General features: G+C 36.9%; 3 protein-coding genes across 6 annotated transcripts in view; 1 reads left to right on the top strand and 2 right to left on the bottom strand.

The window, feature by feature from the left end:
- The window catches only part of capn5b (calpain 5b), a 34,084-nt gene extending 23,014 nt beyond the window's left edge, over window positions 1–11,070 (bottom strand). Inside the window, 2 exon segments of the mRNA XM_043221501.1 lie at window positions 4,591–4,763; window positions 10,646–11,070. Of these exon segments, the coding sequence (XP_043077436.1) occupies window positions 4,591–4,755 (165 nt within the window). The 5' untranslated portion in view covers window positions 4,756–4,763; window positions 10,646–11,070.
- A 332-nt stretch (window positions 11,071–11,402) lies between these two features.
- cul5b (cullin 5b) lies at window positions 11,403–19,835 on the bottom strand. 3 transcript variants are annotated; one of them, XM_043221498.1, is made up of 19 exons: window positions 19,320–19,835; window positions 18,618–18,727; window positions 18,302–18,401; window positions 18,003–18,179; window positions 17,719–17,860; window positions 17,485–17,630; window positions 16,727–16,807; window positions 16,457–16,595; window positions 16,043–16,173; window positions 15,818–15,925; window positions 14,918–14,982; window positions 14,666–14,798; window positions 14,389–14,520; window positions 14,185–14,308; window positions 13,927–14,102; window positions 13,474–13,635; window positions 13,209–13,327; window positions 12,257–12,380; window positions 11,403–11,809 (listed from the first exon to the last, which is right to left on the bottom strand). In XM_043221498.1, the coding sequence occupies exons 1-19, from the start codon at window positions 19,341–19,343 to the stop codon at window positions 11,615–11,617; spliced, it is 2,388 nt and encodes a 795-aa protein (XP_043077433.1). In that variant the 5' UTR covers window positions 19,344–19,835; the 3' UTR covers window positions 11,403–11,614. The 3 variants fall into 3 exon arrangements, with proteins under 3 accessions (XP_043077433.1, XP_043077435.1, XP_043077434.1); XM_043221500.1 differs by having other exon boundaries at window positions 16,502–16,595; XM_043221499.1 differs by having other exon boundaries at window positions 18,012–18,179.
- Window positions 19,836–19,986: 151 nt separating this feature from the next.
- On the top strand, window positions 19,987–23,883 carry slc35f2 (solute carrier family 35 member F2). 2 transcript variants are annotated; one of them, XM_043221502.1, is made up of 9 exons: window positions 19,987–20,126; window positions 20,927–21,059; window positions 21,146–21,318; window positions 21,624–21,751; window positions 21,856–22,015; window positions 22,268–22,424; window positions 22,493–22,545; window positions 22,726–22,880; window positions 23,094–23,883. In XM_043221502.1, the coding sequence occupies exons 2-9, from the start codon at window positions 20,944–20,946 to the stop codon at window positions 23,277–23,279; spliced, it is 1,128 nt and encodes a 375-aa protein (XP_043077437.1). In that variant the 5' UTR covers window positions 19,987–20,126; window positions 20,927–20,943; the 3' UTR covers window positions 23,280–23,883. The 2 variants fall into 2 exon arrangements, with proteins under 2 accessions (XP_043077437.1, XP_043077438.1); XM_043221503.1 differs by lacking the exon at window positions 19,987–20,126 and having other exon boundaries at window positions 20,922–21,059; window positions 21,150–21,318.
- Window positions 23,884–24,189: the final 306 nt, after the last annotated feature.

Below are 24,189 nucleotides of genomic sequence, written 5' to 3'. Positions count from 1 at the left end.
AAAAAGCAAGAGTGCAAATGTGTACAGCTGCAAATGATCTGCTTTGCTGTCTACTACTTTCTAAGGCAACATCCAAACTAAAATAAACCTCATAAAACAAGATCTGACATATTTAGTCTATTTACATAAGCAATACAAATACAGCTGTTCACTCTGTCATTAGCATGTTGCTAAGTCGACGCCATCGCAGACTTTATAAAAGGCTAATTACTATTATTATTATTATAAACTCTATAATAATACATGACAAAAAAATTCACATTTTAGTTAGACTAGATAATCATGCTTACTGTTTTTTTTTCAGCAATTTATAGTAGGATAGGTCTAACAGATTTTCCACCAAACCCATCTATCTATATAGATATATAGATTATAAAATTATTTGAATACAATGGCAAAACAATTTCTGAATATTCTTTGAAGTAAGGATAAGTGGTTGAAGATAGGACCCTTTTTAGCTAGCCAGGATGGGAGACCAGCTAAATTCTTTTTCCCCCCAACAGTGTATAAAGCCTTTAAATTATTCCTACATAGACAGCTCACAGTAGACTACTTCCAATCAGGCAATACTATAAAGAACCTTAATGGGCTCCTCTTGTCTCGGGGGCTGAAAAAACACCATCATTTGTCTCCAGCGTGCAATACATCAACCTTTATTTGAAGAGCATTTAGTCTCTGAGGTTTTTGAGATTACCTTCCCAGCTAGAAAGCCTGAACGTAGACATAATATCTTAACATCCTTCACAAGTCCATTGTCTACCCTGTTCACGCATGGAACAAAGGACGATGAGACGAAAGATGATGACAGAGAGAAAGAAAATATATTGTTTGTCGGTGAATGTTCCTTTCAGTACAGAATTTTCAGTGCTATGTCTGTGGGTTGGTGGCTATTGTGGAGTATTGTATGCGAGTGTGTGTGTGTGTGTGTGTGTGTGTGTGTGTGATAGTGTTAAGAGGATGGGAGAGCTGACTGATTAGAGTGCAAGGTCATTGTGTTATAGCTCAGCACTCCAGCCACCTCTGTGAACACACTCACACACACACTTTTTAATCACAGCCCAAAATGGCATCCAAGGGGCAACCCTCTCCTGGGGCTAGAAGCTTTCATGTGTGTGCGTTTCTTTCGCATTATCTCATGTATTGAGGGTTCACAGACTAATATGAGTCCGTCTTGGCCAGCTTTGACAGATAAGACAGATCAGACCTCCAGACCAATCACAGAACCATTGAACGCAAACTCAGCTCAGTCCAGACTCCAGTGAACCCACAGTCTGGATAAATGACCGTCTATCACCCATCCCACCGGCCTCAACTCATAAAACACAGACTTTCTTCTCTTTGTAGAGCAGAGGTGACAAGAAATGGAAGGAAGTGGGTGGGAGTGAGGGATGGTAAGTGGTTAAAAAAACGCGACCAAGGACCCGAGGGGGGAAAAGACAGAGAAATATGAAGCAGCTGTGGTGAACTGCATTAAAGCTCTTAATGGCGTTCACTCAGTCAGAGTGATTTGTGGCAATGTCTTTATTCACGTCAAACATGGATGAAGTCAGGAGCATTTCATTTTTATAGTTCATGGGCAACAAACAACATGTCAATTTGCCAAATCATTAGGATCCTCCTTGATGGGGAGTGATTTAAAGTCAACAATAAGTCAAAATGGGCCCCATTTACTTTCTTAATACATGCTCCTGGTGATTCATCAGCCATGTTGTTCCAAAGAAAAATAATGGTATTTCTTGTAATCTTTTATCAAACTGTAACAACCCCCTCTGTGGAAGCTCTTTATTATATGTAGGCCATGCAGGGTATTAGTTTAGTCAAATAGCTAAGTCTTTCTAACATTTGGGTAAGTATTTTTACTAAACTCTTACTAAACTCTTTTTAGTTACTCTAAGCAAAGATGTATTCAACTGATCAAAAGTGTTGAATACCCCCATCCCCCCTGTAAAATACACTGTAAAAAAAATTCTGTAAAATTTACTGTGAAAAACTAGCAGCTGTGGTTGCCGGAATTCTACTGTAAAAAAAATGTTCTAGGTTTTACGGTTTTAACTAAGTTTACAGTTAAATACCGTAATTTTATTAACTGATATTATGCTAATATACCAACCTATTAAAGTACTGTTTTGTACTTTTGAAATTCACTGATAACCACCAAATGCAGGTGGTGATGAGAAAGCCACATGATGAACCAAAGCCCATCACAAACAGCTTTTAAATAGTAACATATATAGAAGGTGCTCAATGTCATTCACACAAACAGTAAACAACATCATGAGACTCATTACTGAAATATGCAATAAACAATTTAACAACATCAGATGTAACATACAACAAGAATAAACATAAATGATAAGAATAATTAAGAAGAAACAGTGATTTGTAAGAAAGAAATTCATCAAATTCAAACAAAACTTCTGGTAAGGTCACTTTTCCCCGTAAATTTGACAGGAATTGACTGTTAACCATTTAACAGGTTTTTACTGTAGCGGTTACATTTTTTTCTGTTAAAATCACAGTAATTGTTTTATTTTTATTATTTATTGTGAATGTTAGTATTTCACAATGTCAGAGATTTTACCGTATGAGATAAAAAAAAGTATTCATTAAAAAATAATTATTAACATATTATTTATTAATTTATTATTTATACATTAACTAAAAGTTACAGTAATGAGAGTATACAGTATATCACATCATCACACTGCAAAAAATGTACTTTACTTTTAAGTACTGGACTTTTAAGTTCTATTAGAATAATGTTTCGATATTTAAAAAAAAATGTTATTGTTTCAGGCAAAAAAACGAAGAAAAATTCTATAAACCTTGGATAATTGGATAATAATAATAGATGTACAGGTATAGCTTGAGAAAGCAACCAGAGAAAAACAAGCTCATATTCTTCACAGCCCCTTAAAGCAATCTAAAAAAAGCATGAATTCAAATGCAGAGACTGAGTCTGAGCATCATAATTCAGTCTCTATAGTCTTAATTATCACTACAACACAATGAATATGATATTATGCCCTGTATATTCCCCTCTGCTGCTCCTGTGACCATTAAGAAGGTGGAGATCTGAGCTTTGCCGTGTTGAACTGTGGTACAGACAAAACCAATCGTAGTGCCCGCCTCAATTATAACCTGAATTAATAACGACAGGAGCTGCTGTGGGTGCAATTCAGACGGCCGGGACTGGAACACTTCACTGGTGTGTTTGAGCGAATGAGATTCTGGGTCGGGCATCGTTCCAGAAGTGAGTGACTGAGAGAAAGGGATAATTGACTTGGACAGGCTTGACACTTAGTATGCCCCTGGGCGAGACGGGCACTGGGGGTGGGGGTTGGGGGGGAGTATCACACAGCATCCCTGGGACTCGAATTGTTACAGATAGTTTCTAGGAAGCTGCAATGTATCATTAACTCAGAAAAGAGTAATGAAGCGCGGGAAAGCATCATGATGCTTCAAGAAGCCTGTTGATGTCTATTTCCCCTCAGCCAATGAGGTTTCACAAATCTAATGTGTACCTTGTGAACTAACGCTGGCATTATATGGTGAAAAAAATATGCGGACAACCCAGTCTAATCATTTTCAGAAAATATAAAACAAAAATTGGAATTTGTGTGTCGTCTGGTGATGGATAACAGACCTCCGTTACGGATGAATGCTTCAGACTGACCTTTCCTTCTGCCTTGGCTTGACAGTAACAATGAGTATTGATTTGACTGATGATGAATTACCAACTGTATGTTACTGATCAACGTATATATAGATTGATGATAAGCAGAATCCTATTCATAGCACGTCTGTGCATTTAGAGTAGACTATAATACAAAGATTATTTTTAACAGCGTGCATGGCTATTTATAAGGAATTTTTAGCATTTTAAGCAACGTTTAAGCAGACTAACAAAAAAATCTGAACTTTTTTGCATTACATATAGTTCGATACAGTTCAAAAATTGCTAAGATTGTTTAATAGGAGTCTCAAAGCTTGCATTTATTTGATCAAAGTACAGTAAAAACAGTAATATTATTAAATATTATTACAGTTGTAAATAGCCATGTTCTATTTAATATATGTAATATATTGCTGTGATGACAAAGCTTCATTTTTTCCGTGTCTGCATTGTCACATGATTATTCAGAAATTGTTCTGATACGCTGATTTTCATATGTTCAAAAATCATTTATTTGAAACCCTTTTCAACATTATTCAGTATGTCTTTTGAGTGTTGCTTTTGAGCAGTTTAATGCATCCCTGATGAAGATATTAAAATATTCTAAATAGTGCTGTCAAATAATTACGTTTTTGTTTACATAATATGTGTGGTTTTCTCTAAAGCTGCTCTGAAACAAAATGTATCGTGAGAAGTGCTATACAAATACACCTGATCTAAAGTTAATAGATTGACATTAAAAGAAACTGAACGTATTAATATTTAAGATTCTGTTTTAACGAAGCGAAATCAATGTCTTTCCAACCTGGAATCAGTTTAAGAACCTCAAGCAACACAGGCCACCTGCCTATCCGGTCTACATGCCATCTGCTAAACGAAGAACCGTGAGACTTTAGACTTTTCTGAGCACTGACCCCAGGTCTTTTCCAGTGCACTCGGCCGATCCTGTTACCCTGGTAGAAGAGGGAGTCATCCACGGCCGGGAACAGTGGGTCCTCAAATAGACGTCCACTCTGTAGACACTGCCTCTTGAGGGTGGAGTAATGCTGCCCCTCAAAGGCCTTCACAGAGGAGAACATCTTTCAGCCTACAGAGAGACAACAGCAGATGTGAGACAGATGCACACAGTACAAGGCGCTCTTGCTTCTGTCAGCTCAGGTAAAGATCTCATCAACCTTACTCAACAGGAACATTTGTTTGTGTGTGTGCGTGCGTGCCTACTTTGTATTCGATCATTATCTGTTTGAACCACATTGCTCATACAAAAGGGGTGAATTTCCAACCAGTTCTGAAATGACTGGGTATCTTATGAAGTTTATTTAAATGTATGAACACAGGTTTTATCAGCTGGAAACCTTTGACAGGTTAATAGCATCAGATATTTAGTTTGGGGTCCTTAGAAACTACATTAGGAAGTGTATATAAATTAATAAATAAATGCATTGTCTGTTTGTTTATAATGGCTAAAATTATTAGATCACTAGTTTTTTCACCAGCTAAAAACGGTTTTGAGTCAGTTATTTCTATCTTTTGCTGTAGTGTGTTAGTGGGAAATATCGATATATATTTCCAAACATTCATTACCATTAACTGTGACAATCCAGTGAGATTTTTATAGGAGTCTAACAACAGCCAGCGCTCCACACAGAGATCTGACCTCATCATCATCCAGTCTGTCTGGAATAACATGAAGAAACAGAGCAAACTGAGGATAAATAATACATCTAGAAGAACTGCGGCGTCTAGATGCTTCAGGAGACCATCTGGGATATCAGTTGATTGCAAACACGCAAATATGTTGTTAAATGATTGAAAGATTAACTTGCTCAGAGATATTTCAGGTAAATATTTTATTTAAAAGGAGTTGAAAAGAAAAGAAAAAGAAAGAAAAAATTAAATACATAAAAATACAACAGAACAACTGTGACACTTAAAAATTTAAGCGAGAATGAAACAAAGAATCAGAATAAATCAATAAATAGTTTACCTTGTGTATACATAATCATGTAACCCAAGGTAACTATAATCTAATTATGAGCATTTAAAAATATAATGTACTTACAAATACAAATACTTTATTTTTGGAATCTGATTATGTAATTAAGATTACATGTAATCAGTTACTACCCAGCAATTTTTTTTGCAATTCGAATGATTTCTGAAGGATCATGTGACACTGAAGACTTAACGAATTACATCACAGGAAAACTTAACATTTATACTACATTAAAATAGAAATGAAAACAATTTTAATAATATTTCACAATATTATAGTTTCTAACCTGTGATCAAATAAATGCAGCCTTGGTCAATATATTCTTAAAAAAAAAACAATAATAAAAGCTTCTAACTTTTTGAGTGTTAATGTATGCCCTAAATTACAAATAAAATAAAACTGGCCACTTTGCATATTGGTCAGATGTCGCTTTTCCTCTCTAAGTGGGCATTTCCAGGTCAGAGTAAGCTGCAAGGTGGACCAAACAAAGTCAGAAGTGTGCACCTGGCCAGACTCCACGAGACAGAGAGTCTAAAAACACAATTAGATTAGACAAACAAAAGATATACGATCACAATACAACTGCTTTCTTTTAGAGATGGGAAGTCCCTCTAGTCCTGATAATCTACAGCATGGAAGCAGGAGACTGGAGCTGTACCTACAGAACAACCGTGTCACTGTGACTCTGCGCTGCTGGGACATTGTGCTTCAGATCCAGCTTGAACTGGAATGTATCATTACAGAGTTCATCTCATATTCATCTCCGAGACTGGTATTATAAAAGCGATGCCTACCGTGATGAGTGTGTTGTTCAGCACCCCTCTTCCATTAACCGGGGAATACCTTTTTTTGACCGAAACAGAGCTATTCAAGAGTTTAAAAGTAGTTCAGATGAGCGAAACTTGAGAACATCTTATCCAGAGACGCCGCTTCCAACACGCCGTATCTGTCCAGATCTACAGAAAAGGATCGTTCTGTCCATTTCTCTGCACATTTCCGACGCGTTGTCTGAAATGCATGGGCAGTCTGTCAATCACAGCTCTCTCAGAGGCTAGTTTGGAGAGCTGAGCGAGCCGAGCTGCGGTGAATTATTCATCTCCACTCCCAGACCTTCAGGAAGATTAATTATGTCTTCAGCTTTCTGTCCATTCTCTCTGCACTAATGACAGAAAACTCTAGCTTATGTCATTCTACGGCCAGCTCTGCAGTGAAAATGTAAAGACCGGAGTCTTAGATAATAACGGCTCCATCATCATATGATTAAGCAATATCAAGTTATCAAATGCGGAACGAAGATTCTTCCTCGTCTTAATGATCAATTTATTGGCGATTCTAGTAACAAAATCATATTATGCATGCATGTTATAATATTCTGGGTTGGATCTGAGTAATGTAAGCTTGACAGCATTTGTGTCTAATAACTCTCAGAAATAAAGGTAGAAAAGCTGTCACTGGGGCGGTGCCTTTTCAAAAGGTACCAGTTTGTAGCTGAAGGGTCCATTTTGGTACCTCAGCGGTACATATTAGTACCTGAAGTGTACATATTAGAATGTAATAGGTACACAAGAGAGAGTTTTAAAAAGGTACTGCCCCAGTGACAGCTTTTGTACCTTTATTTCTGAGAGTGTACCAACAGTGTTGTTAATGTTAACTACAACTTACACTATTACAAATTGTTCTCATTATTCAAATAAAGCTAAAAGAAATTTGCAACAACTAACAAAGATTTTAAATGTTGCTTTGGCAACTAACTAAAAACTAAATAAGTTATGTACTAAGTATATAAATAACACACAAAAAAAACTGTTTACCTCAAAAATGTAAGTGGTATTATTTTAGAATTTTAATTTTTTTTTTAAAGAAAAGCTAAATTCTACATTATTGTGAGCAATTTACCTATCAATGTGAACTGGAGGTTTTAAAAGCAGAAATGTGAAATGTATAATTACATAACATTACTTATAATTATTCCGTTACAACGTATATTATTTGAGCTGTAAATTATTTTAAATATTTTTTTACAGGGTCTTAACTACAAATCAGGAATTTAAAATTCACAATTTGGTTTCACTTTCATTGTAAGTATACCTCATTTTAAAATGGGTTTTTGTATGTGTATTTGATTGTTTTTCCCCAAGAAAAGAGGAAATTAAATTTTGTGATAAACAACATTACTCCAAAATGCATTCGATTGAACTTTACTTGTACGGAATCTTTAATCGTCCTTATTGCATCTCACATAGGGAATGTGTTATTTTTACACGACTAGGGACTGGTTTGTAACTGGAAACGCGGTTAACTTGACTGTACAGTACACTTGACTGGAGCACCTGGGGAAATGAAAACACTGCAGTTGGACAGCCAGCGCGGCAGATGGTGCCTGGACTCAACTCGTGACTGATTCGTGACATCAGTGAGACCCCCACATGGGAAAACGGTCTCTCCTCTACCTCCTGACGAGAAGAAGCAGGTAGGAAGTGCTGAGGCTTGCAAGATAGTAAAACTGAGGGATTGAAGCAGCAAGAATATTGCATGCATCTGTTCATAATGCTTTATGAATGTGCAATGCCTTAAGCCTGTTGACAGAGTTATGTGCCAGTTGATAGACAGACAGTGGCCTTTTGACTTTCTCTCGCACCCAACATATGCACCGCTAGCTCATGAAACTTTACAAGCGCGGTAGTGGAATGATGTGGTTTATGGCCTCAGTTCTATTAAGCGTTACGACCTAATGTGAAAAAACAGAGTGAGACCCAGAAAATTGAGTTTCTGAGGAAAATGCACTGTATGAATCCCAAGAGACGCGAAGGCCAATGTGGTGCACCACCTACAGAAACTCCTACTGTTGTAGTAGAAGGAGGGGTGGAGTAGATGGAGGGAAAGAGAGAGAGAGAGAGAGAGAGAGAGAGAGAGAGAGAGAGAGAGAGAGAGAGAGAGAGAGAGATAGCGCTAGAGAGGAAGCAGGCAGAGAGACAGTGCACCAAAGAGCTTGATGAAAACCCCTTCCCCTTTCTGACAATCACCATTTCAGGGTATCCCAGCTGCGTCACTGCAGCCACCACATGAATACATGTAGTAAGTCATCGCACCAACCATACGGTATGCCTAGAATTACTATGACTTACAATGAACATTTAAAACATGCAAAATATGCTACTTTTTAAATGTACTGCAGTCAGCGTTGGATGGGTTACTGCCGAAATTCAGTGTACAAACAGCTTGACTTCAATGGTTATTAATAACATAATATTTTACATTACACTTTAGGTAATGAAATCTCAACACTTGCTTACCTTTACTGGCACAAAGAATCATTTTGAGCTATTTTGATAGAAATATACATACAATCACATCATCAACCTATTCTTATATCACTATTGCATTCAGTTATTAAGTCATACTAATCAACACTCATTTCTATACACAGTTGTGAACTAGTTTAATGCGATTAGTAAACTGATAATGTTAACTGATAATGATAGTCCAAGAAGTCTAAGATGACCCCCACTAGATGGTAAACAAACTTGGAGCACTAACAAATCAGCTACTATTTAGTTATTACACACCAGCTACTAAATGGTCAGTTTAAGAGAGTCAAGCTGGCTTTTAGAACATGCTGACTGGTCAACAAGCTATTAACCATCTTAAAGAGAGCTAGTGAACTAGTTAGAGTAGTAACCCACCAGGCACCGGACATCTATATAACGTCATATTACTGTTGGACACGATGACGAACAGACGTTGACATAACGTTGGATCTCGGTTATACAACCTTAAAACAACGAATATCAACATCATCAATTAAACGTTGATATTAGACATTGAATTTTGCTCACCTCACATCACAACCAAAATCGAACCAAATATTAATGTTTTATGATGTTGTGTTTCTGCTGGGAAGTTAGAATAAACCACTTACCAGTTGGTCAAGGACTAGTCAATCAGCCATTGACCAGATTGGACCAAGCAAGACAAGCTAGAACACACTCAATGAACTTAACAGAGTAGTACAATCAAGTTTACTAGCCCCCCTTTAAAATCAATCTTAAAATGTTACCTGGTTTCCAGGCTCATTTTTTTTTATTCTAGTAAAGCAACTTGGATTAGCATTAAACCAGTTACGAATCGATCAGTTTAAAGTGTCAAGCTGTTTTTAGAACATGGTGTCTGGTCAACCACCTGACCAGCTAATAATAATAATCTTAGACTAGATAGATACTGAAGGTGGCATGTTCTTAAACACAGCTATGTTTTTTTATATAATGAGGAATTAACTAATATAATTCGGGTCTCCAGATATTAATGAATTATTTAACAAACCAATTAATACACTGATAAGAAAAACCCTGTAAAATGTGTATTCTAATTACAAATGCTTAATCTGATTAGGTCAACCAGATTACATTGCTACCCAAAACTGACGGCATTACACCACAATGCTCCACCATGCAAACACAAACACGTCTTCAGATTATTGTTACATTAACTGTTCTGGGTTAAAGCACGTTAGTACGGTTCCCGTTAAAGACTGAGGGGCTGCCCACTCCTGTCAGCCCGGTGGTCAAACTTATCTTAATAAGAAACGCAAGGCGTGGGGACAACTAATTAACGACATACGACCGAAAGTGATTTCCTCTCGTGCTCAAGAACAATCGGGCTCTACTTTGCCCGATTGCACCGAAGAGATGCAGTAGGCTTCCAGTTCCCACGCTAGCTTTAAACATACGGCAATTTACGCTACGAATCTCCATCTAATTACGCCACGAATGTCGTTTTATCGCCTCCGCACGCGTCCCGTCAGGTGGCAAGGTTTGCCCCTCGCGCTTAAAACGCGAGACGAGCGGCATAAAATCAGCGCGCTCATCTCGTTTGCTCGGATAATTACAGTCTCGCATGTCAGATTCGGTCTGATGTCACACATCGCTCGTGAAACAAGGCAGCACGGCCTCGGTGCCTACGAAATAATCTAATACCTGAGCACAACTCCAGTCCCACGGTGGCGTCTCTCTCTCTCTCTCTCTCTCCGGTCCTCCCGGGATCCAGCGACGTTCTTGCGGTCCCGTGCAACTGAGGCTCTTCTCCGAGCTCCGGATCACTCTCACGCGTGTCTGGGAGGGGCCTACGAGCGGAGGGGGGACTCCTGGTCTGAGCATGTGCGGCGGGGTAGACGCCAATGTATACCCACGCACACACGCTGGCAGTAACAGTGATTGCAACAAAAAATAAATAAACGATGCGTTCTGTCGTTTTTGTCAGTGTTGAGTGCCAAGAGCGTTAGCGTGTAACTTAACGTACTACAGTATTAAAAACGCGAGGCCATCTCATCAGCACCATGGACAGCGGCAGCGCACGTCGCTAACTTGCCACTAGGGAGACAAACAGGGACACACTAAACAGAGACCGTGAGCTGATGGGTAAAACAACCGAGGAGGAAAAACCGCCCGAGGCCTGCAATTCTGTGCAATAACGTACAACGCTATGAATCATGAGGATAATTTGATATCTAACAGCGCCACTGGGCTGAACTTTTTCTTAAGGCAATATAAGGCATGTGTTGTTTACTATTGGATGTTTAGAGCTGGGTTAATTTGATAAGCCAGCAGTGAACTCAAAATGAACACAGCTGGGCGGCTTTTTCAGCAATATTTTCACGCGGTGCGTTGACGTCGAAGGCGGTGAAACGCAATTAGAAGACATATGAATTAGTCACACAGATTCTGCTCACTGTACTCTATTTCTTCCAAAGTTTGTTTTTATTCATTTGATAGATCTGTGAAGTAAGGCAGGGATTTGTCAGCAGTTTCTCAGCGTGATGCGTCTTGAACCTAGTCAATCACCCAGCAGGCCAGGCTGGGCAATGGGTTGAAATCAGATATGGAATCCTCCAAAGGAGGTCTAGTGTCTAAAAAAAAACCGTCCCAGAGTACACTGGGCGTGGTCGGCTACGCCATGTAGATGAACGTGTTAATGTCCGTCTCGTCCCGTTTGATGTATTTGTGTTCTATCAGCCACTCGATCTGCTCTTTGATCATCTTTTTCTGGGGCAGGAACATGTTCTTCAGGATCTCCACCAGCTCTGTCTGAAGCTGGGCGTTGCTGATCCTCTTCCTCATCTTCATGATCTGAATGATAGCTTCCTGTACAGAGTGAGGAAGAAGAGCTTGGTGACAACTGGTGTTTTCATCAGAGTATCAGAGAAATGTATCGTCTGAAAAGTTTCGATATAAAGTTTTATGCTTTTATGGATCGAATTTAGTTCAGTAGACGAATGTTAACTGTATTTAAAATGTCTGCATATGAATGTCTTTACAAAACTAACACTGTCATAGAAAAAAAAAATTGTAGATGAGTTGGACCAGATGGTGAAGGAAAAGCAGCCAACAAGTGCCACGCTTGCACGGAAACTCCTCGAACACTGTTTGAAACACATCCCAGGATGCACTTCATAACATCACTACTAATTCAAACTTCTTTTTGGATACATTTATAGTATGATTACCTGAGCATTAATCAAAAATGTGGAAACACACATATACATCCACATATTTCAATTATGAAAGATAATGTGAAAGTGATTTCATTACCTGTGTGCGTAATATCCTAAGTTGCACTATGCCCTCATTTTCTTCTTCACGCATTCTCTCTGTGGTGAGCTGTAATCGACCAATCAAATTGATCTTCCCTCTTTTTTGGACCTTTGAGTTTTTTCTGTGCAGAAAAGATAATTAAATTGAACTGTGGTCTGTTAAAACATGCAATAATTAATAACATAACCTATATATGTTGTATGTGATTACTGATAATTGTATGTGCATACAGATTACTCAAAAGTTTGGGATCAGATAAGTTTTTTTTTAATCAAAGATGCATTTAATTGATTGAATTAAGTGAGTAATGCAAAATTACCAAAAAACATTAAAGAATTCAATAAATAGAAATGTTTCTCTGATCATTATCATATGACACTAATGGCTGTTCAAAATTCAGCTTTGTTGAGACATGATAATTAAATTTTAAAAAATCAATATTGTAAAAATTATTTATTAGCAAATTGAAATATTCTTGATGAGTAATTGTAAAAATCTTTCCAACCCCTTCAATCTTTGAATGGTAGCGCATGGAAAGTTTGTGTTTACATAATATATGCATTATATATATATATATATATATATATAAATACACACACATGCATGTAAAGATATATTATACATTTTATACTGGTATATACAATGTATTTATATATAATATTTAAATATAAATATATACACATGTAAATACTTTTAAAATATATACCTTATGTACGTATATATATATATATATATATATATATATATATATATATATATATATATATACATATATATACATACACACACATATTACAAAAACAAAAACTTTTATTTTGGATCCACTGAATTATGTATAAGCACTAAAGTGATTTATATATGCACAGCTTATGATTTATTAGAACAAGTATTCTTTAAATTATGTATAATTCTTCGTCAAATGCAGCCGATGTGCGATGATTGTGCTTACATTAAAGAAAACTCTTGATTGATGTAAAATACGGTGCCTTCTGCAAAGTCTTTAGGAGAGCCCACCACAGGTTCATACGACAGCACTTGACGCTTTAGTTTGGGGAAAGCTACAAGAGACTGTACATTTAAAACAACAAACAAAGATTTAGAACTTCTAATAAAGTCAATGTAACATCAGATCCTTTCACTGGCATTCCACACGATCATGTCCTTCCAGCTGAAACACAGTTGTGGAAATGTCAACAAAATAAAGACACTATTACCCAGAGAGTCCGGCGCAGCTCGGCGTCTGGAAGCTCCGTGGCCAGTTTCAGATTCTCAAAGCTGATCCTCTCTCTGGGCCTTTGGTTCCACGCAAACAGCACAGCTAACTGGAATGTCGTGACTTCTAAATCATACTGGCCAACTTCATTCTTGAATGTGATCTAGGGACAGGGGAGATTAAACCAACGTTGAACAGTTCCCTTGACACAACAGACCCTGATATAATGTCAAAGTCGAGGCTGAATCTTCAGCACAGCAATAATACTGACATTTAAGTGAATTATAGCAACACAATTCACAGTACACAGAGCATCAAAAGTTCAGCGCTTTTTACCGGGGACGGTCCAAAACACACAAATTAGTCTCAATGGGAAGACGCTGGTTTTGGATCTCCCCTATTTTCCCAGGAAGTAGAGCATGCTGTTACACAAAAGGCTATAACTGCTACTCACAATGCCATTGGACATCAAATGGTGCCAGTGTAATTTTCTGCCACTGTGATTTTTCTTGTAAAACTCCTCAACTTCAGGAATGAGATCCTCTAGTTCCGTGGGCAGGGATACAAACACTTTCTCTGAACTCCGAGACCATGCTCCTGCATTCAAGATCTTTATATTGACCGAGTCGGCTGTAGAGTCGAGACATAAATAATAATTAGTTCAAAGGTACGGCGGACTAGTTCAAAGCATCAAAGGAGTGGCATATCTGACCTGGTAACGCAAGTTTGTTGTGTTTGTGCATTTCTTTAAAGGACTGATTTAAGTCTTCAGATACTTTGATGTCCTGGAACATCCTGGCGAGCTTGTTCACGTAATCTGCTGGCATACCGACCTCCTGTACGCACACAAAAGTCACTTAAAGAGACTCACTAAAGTCTTTTATCCATCATCAAGTGTGCTTTCAAGCCCTCTCACCCTGAGCCACTCCACCATGTTCTCTTCAATCTCACTGTCTGCAGAAATGTCAAGAATTAGCCTGCGGGTCAAGTGCGCTTTATGGTACCTCATGAAGACATCTTTGTTCTGAACATACTTTAGAACCAAGAGCTGCAATCGGTACATAAAAAGAAATAATTAACACATTGCATCTGGTTTGACAATTGCACACAGAGGTGTGAGTAACATTTGCAAAAATGCTGCCACAATAAACCACAATTTATTTATTGGTCACTCCAACCACTCTCTCACTCACCACTTCCTTCAGCTTGGCCTCTATTTCCTCTGAGGTGAGTTTTTTGCTCAGTGGGGTCTTTCTAAGGAGCATATCGCAGTAGTTGGCCAGAAGCTCTGGACATTTGGACTCTGGTTGTGTTTTCAAACCCACACTGCAAACAAAGAAAAAAATGATGAAACCCAAACAGTGTTTGAAATATTTTTTTAAAAAAGACAGATTGAAAAACAATTTTTCAAAAGATGTATAGGTATATGTATGAAAATGTCTCACCCTTTCTGTTTCAGAGGGAGCTCTAGTTTAAATATTGTGGCGTCATTTACTACTGCTTTGTATGCCTGCGTAAACACAAATATAAAATTAAAAAACAAGAATGTTTTAACAGTACATTATAGTTTGTTTTTGTTTTTTTATATTGTCTATACTGTAATACTGTGAATTATTATTAAAATAAATATTTTTATTAAAACAAAAAACAATTCACCAGCTATTACTTCAGTTTTCATTGTTACATGATCCTTCTGAAATTATACTGATTTGATGCTCAAGAATAATTTCTTATTATCAGTGTTGAAAACCGTTAACGTATGTGACCTTAGACCACAAAACCATTCATAAGTGTCAATTTTTTAAAATTGAAATTTATACAACATCTGAAAGCTGAATAAATTATCTTTTCATTGATGTATGGACAGAAGATGAAAATATGGATAAAAGTGAAATCTATCATTTTGACTGACATCAAATATACCTGTGTGACTTATGACTGGTTTTGTGGTTCAGGGTCAAATATTTTAAGGATTCTTTGCTTAATAGATAGTTCAAAAGAACAGCATTATGTAAAAAAGAAATCTTTTGTACTTTTATAAATACATTGGGATTAAAACAGTTTTAATCGATTTAAGGCATCCATGTTGAATTAAAAAGACAAAAACAGTAATGTATATTATATGTATATAGTTTATATAAATAGACTGCATATTTAATCCAATAATATATATATATATATATATATATATATATATATATATATATATATATATATATATATATATATATATATATATATATATATATAGTATGATCATGGCTGAAGCTAAACTATGCAGGAAAACAGACACAAGACAGACTTGAGGATCCCTGGACTAAAGGATAAATCCTTATAAGACTTACTTTATCCCTGGCTGTTAGGAAACGTGGATCATCTTGGAATGCTTCCTTAACTAATTTACTAAAGCGGTTAAACAATGTTAGGAGCTGCTCAACATATTTTTCTGAGTCCTGCAGAAATAAAACAAATGTCAGCAACATATTATATCATTCATTGCAAAAAAATTGGATGCATATAGCCATGATGGATCTGTCAGATAATCAAGAGCAGCTACTGTGTCAGCTCACTGTGGTAATGGTTTCCGCTGAGGCCACCATATCAGCCAGACCTGCGCTCATGATATGATCCTCCAGGTCCTTCAGCATAGGCTCAATACCATTGGGCACTTTGTCCATCAGCGAGAACATGAGGTGCAGCTCTGTGGAAAACACACCAATGGCAGGGCATTAAGAAATATGAAAAAAATTCATCCTAAATATACGAAGTTCCGATATAAAAAGCTCAAATGAGTTAAATTAGGATTTGCCGAAGCCAACATTCTGCATTTCCTTCCCTTTACGTATGATAGTTGTATGCCGCCGTGTTTGTTTACAGTTGAAATGGGTTGGTGGACTCAATGATTGTCACACAAACACACAGATGGTGGGATGGGAGGGGAGGTTTTGGCAAGATATAGATGGGAACTGTATCCCATTGCCAACCTGAACTCGCTGAGCCTTTGGTGCCAGAGCTCCTGCCGTACTCACTCTCTGTCTCATTCCGCTTGATCATTCCCGGACACTCGGCCAGGATTGTTTCTTTGAACGACGTCACCAGCGCATTCACGCAACACTCCATTAGCTGGAAGAACGCAAAAGGCACAAACCGAGCACCCATTGTTAGCATGAGAGAGAGAGAGACAAATCCAAACTACAAGCTGAGCGTTATTTAATAATGTGGCATCGTGGGGTCTTGAAGCAGGGAACACTCACTGCCTGGACGGAGTTACATTCACGTCTGGTTTCCAGATATCGAAGTGCACGCTTCTCCTCTTCTCTTAGCTTGCCATCTGCCTGTCAATCAAAAGTGCCACCTGGGATGAACAAGTCTCAAATATTGTGACACTTCAGATATGTGCTGTGATTAACCATTCATGCACACAAAAGCTTGTTAAATAAAGCATGTAAGAAATCTGAAGCCTTGTCACGATACTTGTCAAGATAATAATTCTTTAACCTTGAAAAATATTGCTATTCCATACCATTTAACTACAGGAATAAAGTGAAACAACATTATGAGCATAAAACCTGAACAATAGATTTATGAAAATATATTAAATATAACATATCTATAATATAAATTATATTAATATAAATATATACATGAAAAAAAAACATGTGTATTTGTAAATGCATAATATTGCACAGTACACACAGATATATTATGTAAAAAATGTATTTTGTATACATAATATAATACGTTAACGTATATGTCATTAATCACAATTAATTGTTTGATAGCACAGCTAATTTTAAAACTGAATAGGAATGAATGTGATTATATAATACTAATAATAAAAAATGAATAATACATACAACATTCGCTGCAATGCAACTTCACTATTAAATTTTTTTTTTATAACAGGTTAATTAATAAAATAATTAGTATATCAAAATGTTTACTTCACAGCAGGAAACTTAAAGTAGTTTTGACTGCCATTTTTCTAGTTAAGGCAGTACAGCAGACTCACATATTTCATATAGTTCTGAACGCCGTTCTGTTGCAGATAGGAAGGTGCTTGTGTCTTGTAGAACCTCTCAGTGGAATCCAGATATGCCTTCTCAAAATTCTCTCTATAGATCTGGAGCTTGTCGTCGGCGTTGGAACACAAGTTCACTGTAAGACGGAGGAGAAGACAGGAGTGTCCATCAGGAGAGGTCCATCTGGACTGAACCCGAGTGGCTTAGTTTTATGAGAGCTTTACCGTATGACTCCCGCACTCCAATGACAAGCTGAGAGTCGAATGCTTCTCCTAATCTCTCAGCATGGACCAGTTTCATGGCACTGTCCTGGAGCCGGTTCTTTATATTACAGAATATAGACTCATTCCACGTGTCCAGCATAAGCTTAAGCAAAACATAAAGCAACGCATGATTAGGATATATTCGAATAGTGATAATGTTATGCATGAGTTGTTACAATAATATTTGCATTTAAATGACAATGTATTATAACACAAACGAATGTGAAGTATGTGGTAAAAAAAACCTTTCTAACAATACTGTCTTCAACATTGGACTTCTTATTGCTCCCCTGGTTGCCCAGCAGGGTGATTTCCAACTTGCAGAAGGGCTTAGGTAGAATATCACACTGTGTGAAGAACTTCCTCCACTCCACAATGTAAGCTTTAAGCAAAGCAGTGTCATCCTGATGACTGAGTACTCGCTGAAATAGATCAGAAGGAGTGAAAATAGAAACAATATGGATCGAAAGATTTGGGATTACAGGAATAAGGCAATATTTCAAATTATTGTTTGTGTAAAAGTGATACACAGTACAGTACATACTGCCTGTGCTTGCTTGATGAAATCTAGGATGTCTTCTTTCAGTGCCTGATGAATCTTTGCTGGGCCTTTGTCATCCCATAAACACACTGCATGAACGTCTCTGTAATGTAAACACAGTATCGAGAAAAAGTCTCAAATCTGACTGTATTTGTTGCGTATGATTGAAGCAACGTAAACTACGGTTTAAAACTTCTTGTTAATCCTGATGGATGTTACTGACCATCAGACCCAAACAGAGCCGTCAGATTAATAAGAAAATTACAGAAACAGATCATTCTAATGTTCTTTGACCTATCTCACATCACAGACAACTTACGAGAACAAATCAAACCACTGCTGCTTAGTTACTGACTCCTGACGGAGTAACTTCAAAACAATGGGCCGCATCAAATCCCATTTGTCTTCAAACTGCAGGGAGCCTTTATTCTGAGAAAGGAGAACGAGAACAATAAACATTTCTTTAAATTTATTATAGGCTTTATGCTTTTATATATATAAAAAAGACAGGAGTATTTTGATTTACGTGCTGTCAAGTATTCTAACAAAACAGTACCATTTAATATCTAATATAGAATACAGATTATATATATTAATATGTACACAGATCATTACAGCTGTGTGATTAGAAACCAGAGGCACCACGTGAGCTTCAGGCTTGACATATTTGCACAGACTGAATAATTTTAGCATTTAAATAATCTGCAATATTGCAACTGTTCAGGAAAAAATACTCATGTATTTATATTTTCTCGTTATTTATACGCAGCCTTATGACAGATAGCAATAGGTCTTGTGGGAAAAGGCATCCTTAAATACAGCTCTGAACCCTAAACATTATAATAATAGTACAAAACCCCATTATATACAATCAGCAAATCGAACAATGCCGTTTTGAGTCAGCGCGTCATGTTTAGCGATGCGATTAGAAGCGGACAGTGACTGGGTCATGGGATCGCTGTCATAACATTTCGGGAGACGCAAACGATGCAAAATATTCTCACAAGCAGGGACCTCCTACCTTCAATAAATTAGACGTCGCCATGTTTCTTCAACTTAGTCCCCGTGCAGTCTCGCGATGTTTGAGGTGGTTGGTTGCTAGGGAGCACCGGGACAGACTGCATCAGCAGCACTAATACTGCTGTTTATTCGTGCATATTTTTATATTTTAAAGAAAGAAAGAACATACGACTTTTATATTAAAGGAACAGTCAATGAATGCATCTTGCTTATTCTATCTTATTTTATCTAGGATGAAACGTTTGTTTTTATCATCACACCATTAGGTACTGCCAGTGTGATGAAATGCCTTGTCCTTGAGAGTTTAGTTCTAACCCAGATTATATTAAAAAGTAAATTAACATGAATCACAACTACTGTGTGAATAGTGATAATCTGGAGCCAGTTCCATGTCCAAGGACACATGATCTTTCCCATAACAACCCGAAGGCCGACCAGCTGCATCTTATCTGCAGATACAGACACGTCTCCTAATCTCGGTTCTCATTAATCGTCGCTAGAAGTATTTAACGTGTTAAATATGGGAATTTCGAAACGGTTAGTCTTTTTAACAGAATCATTTTCTAATCGATTTAGGATGCCATGTTCAATGCGCACAACTTCCGTGTAGTCGTAGACCGCATGTGTCTCTACCATTGGTCACAATTTAATAAGGAGGAAGTACACTTATCCTCCGATTGGCTGTTCGGGAAATGGGCGGGGCTTTAAGTGGCATAGTGCTTTTAATATGATGCCTCTTTCATTGAAAAACGATACTGTGGTTGGATTTTAGCTGATAATTCGTGAATTACGGACATGACGGATCAAGGTATTTAACATCTTGGTTTTATTCTTTACCTACGTGACGCTGTGCTTTGTTTTGTTTTTTTAGCCTAGCTAACATCGTGGCTAACTCTTAAGAGATTTGCTCTACGTAGCTTTTAGCCTAAAACGCTAAATAAGTAAATCTTTACTATTAGTAAGTTAATTCTTTTTCTTTTCTTTCTTTTTTTTTTTAACTGTGATCAAGAAACAGTTTGCTCTATCCTACATTGTCTAAAGTTCCTGACAGGTCGCCACGTGCTCCAGGAACTGCTGCTCTTCTACAACCAACAGCTTCTCAGATGTTCCGCCTTTGTGGAATTAGTTTGAACAGTGAATAGTTGAATTAGTGAATAGTTTTTATTTTTTAATAAAATCTTATTTTAAATGATTTTAACGTGAGTTGTAATTGTGCTATTTTTTATAGCGGTTTTATATCTTTATTAAGTCAGTATAGTTTTACTTCTTATAGAATATTATATATTTTCATTGGTGAGTATTGGGAAAAAAAAAAAAAAAATTAAAATAAATATATATATATATATATATATATATATATATATATATATATATATATATATATATATATATATATATATATATATTTTTTTTTTTTTAAAGACCTTTAAGTGACATTAAGCAATGAATGGCATTTTTTAATTAAAGAGGCCCAACTGAGGTCAACATTATTGTGCATAAGTTCCTTAAAAGATTAAGATTATTTCCACAATTAATCACTAGATGTTATCCAACATCAAAGCCTGTGGCTTTCACTGAACTTCTTTTCATTTGCTCTGGGTTTTCTAGGTGTCCGTGTGTGAAATATGGATCATGAAGTGGGAGAGAACTCCTTTGAACATGGAAGATTGGGAGCTCTCAGCCGCTGGGGGAGATTTCTTTGTGGCCCGCGGAATCTCAAGTTTAAAGATGTGTTTACATGGTACTGTATGTTAAAGATTTCTCTGTTTGAAAATGTTTAGAAGTTACAGTTGTCGTATTGATGGTAACTAAGAATTCTTCCTCCAGGCAGCTCTGTAAAACTATCGCAATGGGTCAAGCCCTGTCCATGCTGATATGTGGGACAGCGGTTACATGTCAGTATTTGGCGGATGCCGGGGTGGAGACGCCAATGCTGCAAAGCTTCCTCAATTACACCCTGCTGCTGCTCACCTATACTTTAGTGTTAGCCTTTAGGAGAGGTACGTTGCAGCACAACTTCCCTGCGTGGAATCACTCACTGCTTTTATCAGATGGTTAGAAGGGCAGAATATCATTTCCATGGCCATGCTTATCATTGCTCCATTTTTTCTTAATAAGCCTGTATGCTTATCTTGTGGATTAAGTCTTTTTAAATTATTTATTGATTCTCCTCATCGTGCAAAATTAAAATGTGCTGCTCATAAAAACCTGGTTAGGTTTTAGCCAGAAATGTAAGCTAGTACAAAAGATGTGGCTTAGATTTAATAATTTTTTTTTATTTATATATTTATTTTTTTAAAATTAGGTGAAAATAATATTGTTCAAATTTTAAAAACAAAGTGGTGGAAGTATTTACTGATGGCTCTAACGGATGTGGAAGCCAACTACACGGTTGTGAAGGCATACCAGTTCACCACCCTTACAAGTATACAGGTGCGTATCAGTTCCTTTTCCATTCAGTTAAACGCACAAACACACACATACATGTGTAGTAATACAATCATTTTAAGTTACTATGTTAACTTAACGTGTTGTAGCTGCTGGACTGCTTTGTGATCCCGGTTCTGATGGTGCTCTCGTGGAGCTTCTTGAAAACTCGCTACAGACCGTTGCATTTTATTGCTGTGGCTGTGTGCTTGCTTGGAGTCGGTGCGATGGTGGGAGCTGATCTGCTGGCAGGGAGAGACCAAGGCTCAAGTAAGTACTTTATAATAGGGGCATAATCCAATTACACCTTGTTTATTCTTTATAGATGTTCTTTTGTTTTGCTTCTCATGAAGCGTTTGACAAAACCTGTTTTACTTCGGTTACAAAAGATAGAATTATGTAGAAAGTGGACCGCTAAAGAAGATACATGAAGAATCATAAACTGCGGTTTTTGTTGCTTGAAATTTTATTTCAATAGTTGACGCGTGTGGTGTTGGGCTTTGTGTGTGTTTGTCACTGCAGGTAGTCATGTGTTGTTGGGGGATGGACTCGTGCTGGTCAGTGCTGCTCTGTACGCAGTGTCTAACGTCTGTCAGGAATACACCGTGAAAAACCTGAGCAGGGTGGAGTTCTTGGGCATGATGGGATTCTTTGGGACACTCATCAGTGGTGTGCAGATGTAGGTTTTATGTCCACAATTTCATTTTGTAGGTGAAATTTTATTTATTCATTTTTTTTTTATTTAAGGGCTATACTTGAATCCAAATCTATACCGGTCATCAGCTGGAACTGGACAATATGTGAGTAAATGTTTTTTCTTTTCTTTTTTTGTATTAACATTTGCTTAATAAAATTATAATTTTTTTCAATTAACATTTTTAAATTATAACTTTACATGGAACTTTTCAGTTAAAAAAACTTTATCAGGTTTTGTTTTTATCTGATAAGTTATTCTAAATGCCTGTATTTCTATTCTGTAGGCCTGCTCTTTGTTGCGTATACTCTGTGCATGTATGGGCTGTACAGTTTCATGCCTGTAGTGGTAAAGATGACCAGTGCCACAGCTGTGAACCTCTCACTGCTGACTGCTGACCTCTTCAGTCTCTTCTGTGGGATATTCCTTTTTCGTTACAATGTGAGTAAAAGTATTACAAAAGAAAAGATCATATTTTCTAATATCTTCGAATCATTTCTCTTGCTACATGATAATTGGCCAGGGGTGTTGGCATTTTGAGTGGTAGCACTGATTCTTGATATTTGGACACCTGCTTTTATATAAATCTTTTTAATGAAATAATTTTAACCTATTGAGAGTTGTTTGATTCACATGCAACTTCTTTTTTCACAGTTCTCAGGCCTGTATATTGTGTCTTTTGTGGTGATCACACTTGGTTTCATCATGTTCAACATTGTACCGACCGGCACAGCAGATCTGTCGTATGATACTAATGACAGCGCGTATCATCTGGCTTCATCTGTGAATGTCCAACAACATGGAGATACTGTAGTAGACTGGCTGCAAAAAGATGGATAAGAGAATGAAGACGGGAAAGGATCCAGTCAAAGAGCACATTGCGGCGGATTCTGTTCTGATGTAAAAGCTCTACAATGTAGAGTACAGTATTGAATTTTACAGATTTACTTTAGAAGGGTCTATATTTTTGCCAAAGGCAGTTTAATCTGTTATTTATGGATTTTAAATCCACATCAGTGTGCCTTGTCTATTTTTTTATTTAAACCAATTTTGCATAAATGTTATTTAAATGTGCGGAGACTGAAGTTCACATACATAAAAAATAAACTGCAGAACATTTTCACCTTTCACTACAATGATCTGGACCGTATTCCTTAAAGGGTGCTAATCTCAATTCCAGGTGCTGCTTCTGGGATCATTACTTACATTAACTTTCTTTATCTTTGTAACATTCTTTTAATTAACACTTGTATGCTATTTTTGTTTGAGTTATGAAATGACTACAAAACTGTAGATCAAAAATAACTCTAGTTGAATGAGAAATTGAATACATCCATCATATCAACTTGTTACATTTATTATTAGTTTTTCATTTGCTTTTTTGTTCACTGTTGTCTATGTTCGAAAATGATTGTGACCATTAAAGTGGTTTTATTATTCAGAATCTATAGTAGTGTTTTTTTTTTTAGCATTTATGGCTTATATTAGAACAGATTTCAAACTTTAAGGCTCAGACTCTTATGTCTAATAGTTGTATAATTCCATGGAAAAAAATATATATATATATATTTTTTTAATTATTATTTTTGTCCATAGTCCCACTGGAGCAGTGGTTCTCAACTTTTTTTTGTTTGCGTCAAAGACCCTCCGTTTTCTGAAAATTATTTGAAGGCCACATTGCTGGTGCTTTTGCTTAATGACAAAACTGATTGTTTATAATGTTGTATCTATATGTATTTATTTAGTTATT

This window comes from Puntigrus tetrazona, chromosome 21 (assembly GCF_018831695.1).
Source record: "Puntigrus tetrazona isolate hp1 chromosome 21, ASM1883169v1, whole genome shotgun sequence".
NCBI classification, from domain to species: Eukaryota; Metazoa; Chordata; class Actinopteri; order Cypriniformes; family Cyprinidae; genus Puntigrus; species Puntigrus tetrazona.
Note: the sequence above shows the minus strand (reverse complement) of the source record. Positions and strands in the feature narration are given on the sequence as shown.

Bases quoted from the DNA above. Each gene is read 5' to 3' on its own strand.
- cul5b (XM_043221498.1), bottom strand. From the start codon at position 19,343: ATGGCGACGTCTAATTTATTGAAG. The intron at 15,926-16,042 runs GTGAGCTGACAC...TTATTTCTGCAG, and splicing joins CAGCGGAAACCATTACCACA to GACTCAGAAAAATATGTTGA. The intron at 14,309-14,388 runs GTGAGAGGGCTT...GTGTGCGTACAG, and splicing joins ACATGGTGGAGTGGCTCAGG to GAGGTCGGTATGCCAGCAGA.
- slc35f2 (XM_043221502.1), top strand. From the start codon at position 20,944: ATGGATCATGAAGTGGGAGAGAACTCCTTTGAACATGGAAGATTGGGA. The intron at 21,060-21,145 runs GTACTGTATGTT...TTCTTCCTCCAG, and splicing joins TTTAAAGATGTGTTTACATG to GCAGCTCTGTAAAACTATCG. The intron at 21,752-21,855 runs GTGCGTATCAGT...AACGTGTTGTAG, and splicing joins CCACCCTTACAAGTATACAG to CTGCTGGACTGCTTTGTGAT.